This window comes from Callorhinchus milii, unplaced genomic scaffold (assembly GCF_018977255.1).
Source record: "Callorhinchus milii isolate IMCB2004 unplaced genomic scaffold, IMCB_Cmil_1.0 Scaffold3, whole genome shotgun sequence".
Classification (NCBI taxonomy): Eukaryota; Metazoa; Chordata; class Chondrichthyes; order Chimaeriformes; family Callorhinchidae; genus Callorhinchus; species Callorhinchus milii.
The window spans coordinates 88480614-88493476 of record NW_024704744.1 but is presented as its reverse complement, the minus strand read 5'-3'; the positions used below and the strand labels follow the sequence as shown (position 1 = coordinate 88493476).

The following is a 12863-nucleotide window of genomic DNA, read 5'->3' as shown; positions in this document are numbered from 1 at the left end:
GAAAGAGAGGCAAGACAATAGAGTGTGGTATGTAGATGGGTCCTAATGGCCTGTTCTCAGCCTATACATTCTTAAATGGACAGCATAAAAGTGGAATTAATGATAGAATGGGCAGGGAAGCTGGAAACAGAAGCCCACATGAAAGAGGAGGGAAAAAATGGGAATGGGGGAGAGGCTCAAGTGGAGTGGAAACACTGGCACCGACAAGTTGGGCCAAATGGCCTATTTTGGTGCTGCAGAATCTATGCAGTTCTACATAATTTTATGCTCTGTTCTTGAGGTTAAGTTAATAACCACAGATGGTATATTTGCATCAACAAAGTAGGAAACATTCTGAGGAACAACAACCTTAGTAATGTTGTTAAAAGTAGAAAAAGGCAAGAAATTTTCTAGAAATTGAAAATATACACGCCCCCTTCAAGTATTCATCTCTCCAACCGCCTTAACTCAATTGAAATTTCACGAATCCTGAGCAATATCCTGAAACTGAATGTTTGGTCAGTGTAGGCACCTCTTCACACTGGTTCAATTTAATTTGGACATGGGTTCACTCATCTTTTGCAGCATGCATCAAAGCCTTTGTAGTTCTAAAACTTCAAAACTCATTTAATCCTCTGCTGTGATGGAAGTTAAAGTTGGTGAAGTATTTTTTAATGTTGTTCTGGATAAATGGTGATGTCAGTTTGGATTACCTGTGTGCATGCGTAAAGTACCTGTAATTAATAAGATTTCATTCCACAGGTAAAAAAAGCTTTAGAAGTTCATTACTTCAAACCGTAGGTTCAAATGATTTATGTCTTGGTTCTGGCTGCAGCCAGACCCAAAACATGCAACAAAGAAAGACACAAAGTATTTTAGAAATATGCAATACATATCACATTATCTATTAATAAACTATGAGTTCTCAGAATAGCAGTTAAAAACAAAATGAGCAGGAGTGATATGGTTAGCAGGAAGATATGGAGCAAAATCCAAAAGGTGTTACTTTCCCAAATTCTTATCCCCCTTTATAACCAAAGAAATTAAACTACCAGCTGAAAGCTGGTATATATGATTGCTTTGCTTGCAAGTGGATCTTAAACTTTCCTAATTGCTGACCAATGGACAGACCCAGTAAATACTGTGCATTCAAAAGGTAGGATATTATTGATTTTTGATCAATATTTAAATTTTAAAAGAATTCCCGAGATATTCTCAAGCTCTGCATGTTATCTATGAAGTTCATCAGAAAAGAGAATCTAAGGTATCTGTTCTAACTGTCTGTTCCTGATAATGCCTCAGAGGCTAGAAAAAAACAGTGGATGGGCTGAATGGTATTTTATTATCCTGGAAATTTCTAAATTTTTTTCTCAAACTACTTTTTTTCCCTTCTATTATCAATGGCTCTCAGAGTTACAAAAAGGAATAAGTTTGGTTTGCAATCAATTGCTACTGCATTTCGCTCACAAAACATACAAAATTATAGTCAATTCCCTTTACAGTACATTCTGTGAAGCGCTTTAAGAAGTCTCTATATCAAATGTAAGGATTATTATTATTATTGTTGTTAATAGTTAGTTTAACTTATATACATTACATATCCTCAAGATCCTCGTCCTCTCCTTCAAGGCCATCCATGGCCTTGCCCCCTCCTACCTCTCTGACCTGCTGACTCCCTACCAACCTGCCCGCTACCTCCGTTCATCAGGCTCTGGTCTGCTCCATGTCTCCTGCCCGACCCACCCTACCATCGGTGGCCGGGCTTTCAACCTCTCTGTCCCCAAACTCTGGAACTCCATCCCACAGTCCCTTCGCCTCGCTTCCTCCCTTGCCTCCTTCAAGGCCGTTCTCAAGACCCTTCTCTTCGATTGCGCCTTTGGTCGCCCTCCCACCTCTCTGCCTTCCCTCACCCCTACACCACCTCTCCTCCCCCATGCTCGGGCCCCGACACCTGACTGTTCAGTGCTTTGGGACGTCCTCCTGACGTGAAAAGTGCTCTATAAATGTAATTTTGTTGTTGATATGTGAAAAACAAAGAAATATAAAACTAGGAAATAATGTTAGATGACAAATTACATTTTTAGCGAGTTACAAAAAAATGTGTTGCATATTACAGATAGAGAGCACTTTTGGAACAACAAAATGACATTTGTATTGCGCCTTTCACGTCGGGAGGACGTTCAGTGTCCGTGATAATAATTGTTGTTCAAGAAGGTTTGACATTTGATGAAATATAATGCTTTGCCAGATGGTCTGATTTTACCGATATGAATCCGCATCCTTTGGTTATCCAGAGCCATATGACATTCTGTGTGCTAAGTACATTTACACTGAGGTACTTACCGAGGGACCTATTGCACAGCCCTTTGCTGTACAAGCCTGAACATGAAAGGTGTGTAGGCTCCATGGCATTAGATCACTAACATAGTAGCTAAATAAGGAGGATGAGTTTTCCACCAACACTCCATTCATAAACAGCCCGTAAAGTACGACGATACCTTAAGACAAAAAAGGTAAAAATAGGTGTCATAGTTAATGCGTTACTTTCTTGAGGTGAATACCTCAAAAGTGAATACCCTGACTTGATAAACTCATCGTGTTTCTGTCACAAGCCTGAATTTTTCATGCATATCAGTGATATCAGCTGGTTGAGGCCCCTGGAACGAATAAAATGAAACTAAGAAATAAAAGCGAAATCTTCCCCAACCACAATACAAATGTTTAAAAAGCACTTGATACTCAGGAGTGAATACCAGGAAGTGGTCTTGTCTCACGGTTCAGATGATCAGAAACACTTTGAGCTATGCCCCTGTGGTTTGAAATGCCATCTGAACTAATCAATTAGATTATCACTTCCAAATCACTCCTGGGTATCCCATTCTTTTCCACAGAATTAGATTAATATATTAAATAAGTAATGGTTACATTTCTTTCTAGTTATGTTCATAGGAGATCTTCAATAGTGCTCAGGTTAGTGGCCGTGTGGCATTCAAACAAAAATACAAATGACTGAGCAGAGCTGGTTACAGTAAAACGTGCTTCTATTGCTTGTTTAAAATGGAATCATTGTTAATTATAAAACTTCCAGAAGTCTGCAGAAAAATGTGAATTTTGGTTCCTGAGAGAAAACGAAAAAGGTTGTTTTTTTTAAATGTGCTGCAAGTGACTACTTTTGTGTGTTCTTGTGATATTAACATTTTTATTGAAAAAAAGTTACTAAATGAGACGGCTAAAAGAACAACAAACAACTTGGATGTATATAGCGCCCTCCACGCTGGATGGTGTCTCAGAGCGCTTCACAGTAGCGGATCCTGGGGCCGAGCCAGGGCGAGGGAGAGGAAGGTGACCAAAGGCGCGGTCGAAAAGAAAGGTCTTCAGCCTCGGCCTGTCTCAACCTGAAAGTAGGAAGAGAGGGGGCGAGGCGAAGGGAGAGAGGAAGGGAGTTCCAGAGCCTCAGGACATAGTGGCTGAAAGCACGGCCGCCGAGGGTGGAGCGGAGGACTCTGGGGACAAGGAGCAGGGCAGCCCCGGTGGAACGAAGGCAACGGGCACTGTCGTGAGGAGAGAGGAGGTCAGAGAGGTAAGGCGGTGCAGAGAAATGGAGGGATTTGAAGACAAGGGTGAGGATCTTGAAGTCGATCCTCTCTGGGACAACCCTGTGCATTCTATTTTTACGCCACAATAGGAATGTAGATTACAAGGTTACAAATCCATTGTAAAATAATAGGAATTTAGTTCAGGGATATTTCTTCCACTATTTGCCACTTTTCCAACAGTAGCAGTTGCAGTACTATATCTGTATCAGTACTATATTCTTATCCTCTATATTCTTCACTTTGTTCCCTGCTGGTCCAGATTCCAGGAATGTATGCATCATTGCAAGAGTTCATCTATATCCTACCATTCCATGCACTGCTTTCTTCCACCTCCGCCTCATTGTCTGTCTCTGACAATATCTTACCTCAAAGCTCCCGAAACCCTTATCCATGCCTTTGTCACCTCTCGGCTGGACTACTCTAATGCCCTCCTCGTCGGTCTCCCCTCCTCCACTATTCACAAAATCCAGCTCATTCAAAACTCTGCCGCCCGCATTCTCACCCGCACCAAACTCCGCACCCCGATTACTCCAGTCCTTGCCAAACTCCACTGGCTCACTGTCACAGAGTGGATCGACTTCAAGATCCTCACTCTAGTGTTTAAGTCCCTCCATTCCTTGGCACCTCCCTATCTCTCTAAACTCCTCTGTCCCCACACCAGTAACCGCTGCCTCCGGCCTCCTCTGCGTCCCCCGAATCTTCCGCTCCACCATCGGTGGCTGTGCCTTCAACCACTATGTCCCGAAACTTTGGAACTCCCTCCCTCAAACCTTTCGCCTCGTCCCCTCCTTCCCTATCTTGAGGTCGTGCCTGAAGACCTTCCTTTTCGACCACGCCTACATTCAGCTTCCCCCTCCCCCTAGCACGGCCTTGGGCTCCACCATTGTTAAGTGCTCTGAGATCCCGCCCTGCGTGGAGGGTGCTATATAAGTGCAAGTTGTTCTTCTTGTTGTTCCATCAGTATGCCAACATACTGAGCTTAACAATAGTTTTGAAACAATATACAGACTTAATCTCTTCAAGAGTAAGGCACAGTTTTGGAACTTTTCTAAAAATTCCCCCAATCACTTAATAGGTTTATTCATAAACTGGCAAGAATTTATTGACTAAATTGATTAAATCTTCATTGTATTGTTTTTCTTCTCATCAAAGATATCCACTCTCGTCAAGGAAATTGATGGCACAAATAGAGCAGGAAAATAAAGAAAACATGACTACCTTGTCAGCCCAGCTTTACTGATCGAAATTTTGAGGAACTTTATTGATAAATTCTAAGTGATTAGGATATATTTTTCCTAAAAGATACCCACTTGCTGCAGATTCTATTGTGAATTATTGTAACAACTCCCTTCCAGAATAATACTGAACTGTTTCCACATATGCTTCTATATTTACTTACCTTGAACTCATCGGTGCTCATTTTAAATTGGACTTAATTTAAGATATTTTGCTTAGGTTTATTATTTACAGTTCTTTAGTCTTGAAAACATTAAATCTATATACGTTATCCAAGCAACTGTAAAGATTAGTGTGTTGGCATACTGAGGGAATGGTAGGGTACAGTTTAACTTGTGCAATTGCGCATTCAGGGATGCCTGCTCTCAGCTGGGCCAGCAGGGAATGAGGATGGGAAACCAAAGGATTAGAATCATAGAAATGTAAAGACCATTCAACCCATCGATTCTGCATCACCTTTCAAAACAAGGTGTTCAGTCAATCCCACTGCTCTGCCTTACCCTCATATCCCTTAGTTAGTCCAAATGTTATCTTATGCACATTTCAGCAGCTATTTGCACAGTAGCAATGATGGAGAAGAAGAATCCCCAGTTTCAGCCAATGAACGTAATGTGGTGATGTGTGAGGTTGGAGAATACAACCTAAACAAAGGATTCATCAAACAAAAATGTTGCCTCCAAATACACAGTCACTACACTTCACAGTAAAATCTCAACAGCAAGATAAGGCACTATATCAAAAGCAAAGATTATTAAATTACTTTTTGAAGCATTTAACTCAATATTTTCTTCAGGACAACCTGAACTGTCAATGTCTGTATACCACGCCTTGATTTCCAGCAAGAAGTCCAATTCTAATGAAATCACCCTGGCGGCTATATTTTTTCCATGTAACATTCTCTCTCATCCCTCTCCTTTCCACCGGCTCCCCCAACAACCACCTTTTTCCCCATTACACATACACAGATGGAATGCCTAGCATTTGTGTGGTACTCCACCTAGCAACCTGGCTAAAATTTCACAAAACTCACCCAACTGTAGAAAGGGAAGTCTGAATGACAGGAAGGCCTGGGAGTGAAAACTCATAACCTTCTGGTAGGAAGTCAAGGACTCGAAGCTTTGTTCACCTCTTTAATCTCAGATATTACTGACAAATATTATTGTTACGTCATTTTTTTCTACATCTGTACTCATTCAGTAAGCTGTTTCTCTTCATTATTTACCCCTCCTCGCCCCCTCAAAATTATACCATACTTGCCCCCTACCCAGAATTTCTAGATTTAGTGAAACAACCCCACACCCCATAAAAAATCTTTGTATTGAATCCGTGCTTTAGAATGTTTAACTTAAGTGTTGAAATGCTGTTTCGATCTAAAGCCACTGTGCAAGAAATACCAATTGGATTCAATATTTTGAACTTGAAATATAAACTATGAATTTGTGCTCACAACAGACATGGAAAGTCAAACTGAAAGAAGTAACACACACACACACACATCTCTCAGATGTAGTTCTTCACAACAGTCAAAAGGGAGCACTTTTGAGCCACTTAAACACCAAACTGCAATCTCTAAGCTATATAAAATGATGCTATCTCAGGAGTTTTTTATGTGTTAAAATGATCATTAAAAATTAAGTGCCACATATAAGTTGTCATCGAGAATATTAATTTACCTTTAACTAATCATGTTTTTTACTTCAGGCAAGGAAACGAAAATTCACTCACCGTTTGGGAACTCTGGTTCTGTCCACGAGATATTAAAGGAATCGGAGGAATAAGACTTGATGTTGGGAACAGGAACATTTTCTGGGGTGCTCTCTTCAGTCTTGGCAATGCTAGCTTTACTCAGCGTACATCCTCCTCCGTTACAGATCTGACAGTGCAAGTGGGAGGGAGTGGGGAGGGGAGAAAATCAGTGACTACATTTTTAATCAAGTTTCAACCTCGACTAAAATTTTCTTGAGTAACTGAGATGAAAATAACTGTGAAATCTTTAAAGGCTATAGTTTTGCCCACAAAATATACAGTCAATTCACTTTACAGTATATTCTGTGAAGTGCTTTGAGACGTCTCGCAGGTGTCATAAGGTGCTATGTTAAATTCAAGGATTATTATTATTACATATACATTATATATTTTATATATAGTCAAAACATTAACCTGCCTCTTCCCTTCAGGTCCTGATCACCCCTCTGTACATTTCCAGCATTTTCCGTTTTTATTTCAAATTTTGCAGATTTTATTTCAAACCTTTTTACCCTTGCAACCCAACAAATTGATTCTCTGTCCCTCCATTCCACTTCCAGAAATGCCAGTTCTGGAGAAGTTCTATTCCAGTTTTCATCCTATTTCCCCACCCCCCACACCCCTTTGTCAGTCAGTCCACCTGTCCTGTTCACCTTCACTGTTGCCCCAGTGGCTCCTCTTTGTCTTTGATTGTGTACTTGCAACAACTCATTTTCACAGCCACGTTTCTTTCCACAGTACCTGCCTCTAGCATGGACTTGTACCTCATAGATTCCAGATTAAAATTCACCCTTTCAGGTCCACCGATTTACAAAGTAGCTGCTTCATTAGTGTACATTTTAAAAACTGCCACGGCTCATTTTTTAAATACAGCAATCCATTTTTTTTACAATGATGGAAATTCTGATGGCTGTTGGGAGTACAATCGATTGTTTTTGAAATCATCAGAAATTTTCAATAATTCTGTTTGCAACATATTCTTTGGTGTTGGTTTGGGGAGATGGGAGGAAGGGATTAAACAATAGAATGAGATTAGTTGACAGCGAAGAGAAAATCGTGCCTTTGTTTGTGTTGTGTCGTTTCTTTCGGAGTAGGGACAATGCACAAGATGTTACTGTACAAATCGTGTATGCTTTAGTTTTGTGAAAAGCTATATTGTGATGCATTAAGGAAACAGTAATCTAATGGATTTTAATACCAGAGAACAATAGGGGATATGGCACTTTGTCACCAGTGGATCAAGATAAAACACAGAAATAGCAAATAACATGGATGCTAATGACTCGCCCCAGAAACATCAAAAATGGCCCAACATATCATTCTACCAATAAATCTATCATTTGCACACTGTTACATCTAGTAAAGCATAATGACAAACCTCATCACTTATAACATAAGACTTTTTTTTGTATTTTTATTGTGGATTCCGTTTTCACCCAACCTGTAAACTTTCTTCTCAACCAGTTCTCTTAACAAAGCATTCACGTGTAAAGTTATGCTTACGCAGTCAACCCATAAATAAAATAAAGTCTCAGTGTTTCATTTTAAATACAGGACAACATGCAGCTTGCAATGCCTTGCACAGCCGTAACTCATTGAAAAGCTGAAATTAAGTCATAAAATGCAACAGCAAAACTCAAGTGGTTAATTAACATTATCTCAAACTTGACATGCAATACTGCCTTGGAATGTACTCGGGAGAGTGTTATTTATTTTGAGTGCAAAGAATTAAAAATTTTGGAACTTTTTTTATTTAACCTTTTTCCCATTTTTACTACTTTTCTTTTTATATCAGTAGCAATATTATGATGGACAGGACGGGACGGTAGGCTACCACAACTGAATCGCATACTGTGACACAGTACTGCATTGACTTGGGTGATTTGACAAGCAGTGATAATGCGGTGTGTTTAATTGAATGATACAGGTCGGTGACGTAATTTATACATGTCATAAAGTTATATCTTCCTACTCCCCCGCCCAAATTTTTTTGATTTTGTTACAATGTATTCTGCAGCTAATTATGTCAAAAGATGAAACGGGAAAAATAACAATTGTGAGGTCTTTCTTTAAATGTAATCAAAAATTGTGAAAAAAAATTGCCTCTGCATTTTTGTATAATATTAATTGCTTCAAATCATTCTCATCTGACAATATCCTTATTCTGTACTGAAATCTGTTATGGTGGATGGAGGAGCTGATTACATGGTTAGTCTCGGGGGCCCTCAATGTCGCCTCAACTCAAGCAATGTGCCTCTCCGATCGGAGGGGGAGTGGGGAGAGGGGCAAATGGGTGGGTCTGTCCCGTCACATCCTACTGCAATCATCACCTGCCTAAATGGGGCCATCATCCAGGCCAGGTTTCAAATGAGCTTAGGTCCTGAACCAGCCAGGAATTGTTGCTTCCCGAAGATCCATTTAATAGATGTCACACTGGCTACCCGGAAATTTCAAGACACAACACATGCCATATCTGCTACAGTGCAAAAACTCTTTCAATAAGGGCTTCACAGGGAGATAGAATCGTTTTTAGAAACAAGCCTTGCCTTTTTTTTAGCAGCGGTGATCGGACGGCTGATGTCACAACAATATTACACCGTATTCATTTACAAAATGTATTGTAAAATTTAAAGCGATGAATTACCAAGCCTCTAACTCAGCCTTGGGTCAATAATTGCTTGTGTCAATAATCAGTGCTCTTAACCCGGAAAGCTAAGCGTTACTTTCGCCTTGTCATGTTAAAATTCAACAGAATTTGCCGTCAAAATTTTAAAGTAACCAAAAACATCCCTACCACAGCAGTGCAGTGCAATCCATAACCCATATCAGTAGTTGTAATATGATAACAAGCCTACGATCAAGAATATAACTCTGAATGCATAATTGCCTGTAACTAATCGCAGCAAAATTATTGTTTTATTCTTGTAGCAACCATCAGCTGTGGTCACACCACAGCTGACAGAACAGTTCACCGAATGTTATTAATGGGTAAACAAAGCTAAAATTCAAATGATGTATTGTGTATCTCTGTGATTCCAAAGAAAAAAATATGCAGCATTGGGTAGCCTTATGGCAAGTAACATGGGAGAAATCTCATCATTATGGAAAGTTGTAACAGGTTCTCACACACATATTCACATACTCTCAGGTCGTTTGTAAACTTCTTTTGGGATGGCTCACTAATAAGTGGCATAAGTGAAGAGGAAGGATTAAAAATAATATACAGGATATTGTAGACACATGTAGCTGCGAGCATGGACAATGTTCTGTGAAATCTTCTCATATTTAACAATGACCTCGTGTTAGACATAACTGGATTAGAACTTAGATTTAGTACATTTTTCACAAAAGCTAATCTCAAGCTTAGCTGGGCCTATGAAGTGTGCATCAATATGTTTTGAGACCACTCCAGACACGCAAACAAGTAGTCCATCTGATAACAAAATGTGAAATTATGCACATTGAGAAGCCTGATTGACCTTGAATTTAAATAAGTTTGGAAAAAAAGGATCTGAAATATAAATAGACAAAGTCACAAGAACATAGGAATGTGCAAGGACAGAATAGATCATTGCAGTCATTCTGGCTGGTGTCATTTTCAAATGCCATCTCTTCCGATCTCACATATAATTCTCTTCCCTGGCCTCAATCCCCTTTTGCCATCAATAACCTATCCAATTCCCTCTTGAAACTGTCCACACGATCCACTTTACCCCATCTCCCTGGAGAAAATGTTCCTTATCTTAACCACCCTCTACATAAAATAGTTCAATCCAAATGGTCCATTCATCCTCCTCCTTCATAGTTTGAGACTGTGACCCTTGTTGCAGACCTCTTGACCATACTGACTAAGTAATAAGTCTTCTTTTTCAAGTACCTGCTTATTGTAGAGTTGAAGTTCCATAATTATAGTCATTGGGAAGAATGACTTATATATGTGAAGAAGCTAATAATCAAATAATCAAACAAAATAAAATATACATGAATTTTCCTCTGTTCGTATGTCGCCCTACCTTACTATTTCTGAATAAATATGCATTTTAGTCCTACAGCTGTGATAAACAAAACCAATGGGTTACGTTAGTGAATAATCCACTCCTAAGATGCATTACTCATCACCAGATTCATTGAGAATCAATTTTACTGGGAATGTCAAACACTAATTATATTTAAAAAGGAAACTGACCATGGCATTATATACTTGTTTTTTATATATATATTGATTATGAAGTAATTTATTTCACATTGCTAAAATATCTCAACTTGGATCCTGGGAAATTATGCACTCTAATTTAGTTAATCAAGTTGAAGTGAGGGATATTATATCGTACATACCCAAACTGCTAGAGATTATATTAAATTATTAAGTCAAATCACGTATTGGATGGTTACAATCAAAATGTTCTCTTCAACACTGTATATGATAAAATATGAACACAGGTGTCAGCTGGCTCAGTTGTTAGCACTCTCGCCTCTTAGTCAGAAGGTTGTGGGTTGAGGCCCCACGTAAGGACTTTTAGATCATAGTAGACTGACACTCCAGTGCAAGGGTATGCTGCATTGTCAGAGGTACTTTCGTTTCGATGAGACGTTAAATCGAGGTCACAACTGCCTGTTCCGGTAGACGTTAAAAATACATTCACTACACTTTACATCTTGTAAATCTTGTGAATAACTTTGAGACATTTAGATGACATGATAATAATAATGAAATAATATTCTTGGATTTGATATAGCTCCTTATCATGTCATTGGGATGTCTCAAATTCTTCGTAGGATCTACTGTAAAACGGATTGACTGTATTTTGCAGGCAAAACGCAGAAGCCAGTTGCGCACAGCAAAGTCCCACGAAAAGCCACGGAGTGATAAGCCACTATATCAAATGCAAGCTTATTATTATGTCATATACTGTATTTTAAATGAAACAAAAATTATTAAATTGACTTCCTATCAAATTATGTTTCCTACGTATCCATGAGTAGGAAACCGTTATTTTCAAACTTTAAAATCAATGAAAATCTCTGTGAAACTTGATTTTATATTTAGCTCTTCTGTCTCCATTCTGTATTTATCAGAAAATGGTAGGTTGCACAATACTAGATGTAGTATTCTTTATTCAAATTATTTTCCACATGCCATGGGCAATTCAAAAAAATACATTGGTGGAAATCTTTAAGAAGATCTTCAGCAATACGCCTCTTCCCTTTTCCTGCCCTTACTATAAGAACCATAAAATTTTACAGCACAGAAGATGGCCATTCCGCCCATTGTGTCTGTGCTGGTAATTATAGCACTTACATGGTGCCTACATGATTAATAATACCTTATGTTCTATAAGCAGTGTAAGGTAGTATGCATGCTATTAAAAAAATTCTAATCAATTAATATAACATTGTGGGTGGGAATTCCCTCTCTTAAATATGAGAATAAATGACTTTTTGAATCATCAAATGCATTAGAAGTTCATAATAAAGTCCCAACAAGACTAATAATTTGCTTTTACATGATTTTTTTTCAAAGTGTATTATGTTACATAAAATCCATATATAAATGTGTAAGGGAATAGTTTTCAGAAAGCAGTGGAATGTAAAATGTGAATATGGAGGATAACTTAATTCAATCAGAACAAGTATTGCTAATATAGATGAGTGAGAGACCTCAGTTCTCCTTTGTTATCCTATGCAAAGAATTGCTAATTGCCCTTCTCTAGAATTTCTTTCCAGCAAACGGCAACACAAAAACATCAAACGTGATTTTCTCCTTGCATCCAAGTCTGAATAATGTTTGGTGAATGTGTGAGCATTATTTCTGATGTCATTGATGGGGAAACTGAGTGCGCAAACAATGGACGATGGGTAAATTCTGCTGGATTTCCTAATGGAATTTCTTAATTAAGGAATCCAAGTGGAGACGCCTTCCGGTAACTGGAAGCACATCAGGCACCTGGTGCTGACTCGAGGGAGTACTGTGCTGAGCATTGATCACGTCCCAGTGTTCCCATGTGTCAGCATCACAAAGTTCCAGATAACTTAATTAAGAAATCCCCTTTAGAAATATTGCAAAATTGACCACAATGCCTTGGATTACTGAGCATCTACAATCAGAGGCAGTTCAGAGTGATCTGATCTTGGTTATCTTCGCCCTCTACCAACCTCAAACCTAGGTCATCTAGCATTTCTTATGTCCTTATGAGTAGAGCCAGTGGGATGCAAACTCAGGCCTATCCAGTGTCAAATAGATTTCCGTTCTTGCTACTATGACCTCCACCCAGACCTCCATTTCAGTTTTGCCAAAGAAAAACACAT

General features: G+C 38.9%; 1 protein-coding gene across 1 annotated transcript in view; it reads right to left on the bottom strand.

The window, feature by feature from the left end:
* Positions 1-12863, bottom strand: part of ush2a (Usher syndrome 2A (autosomal recessive, mild)) — a 370702-nt gene that overhangs the window by 188884 nt on the left and 168955 nt on the right. Inside the window, exons 37-38 of the mRNA XM_042333157.1 lie at positions 6537-6684; positions 2323-2477 (exon numbers count right to left, since the gene is read on the bottom strand). Of these exons, the coding sequence (XP_042189091.1) occupies positions 2323-2477; positions 6537-6684 (303 nt within the window). The remainder of the gene's footprint in view (positions 1-2322; positions 2478-6536; positions 6685-12863) is intronic.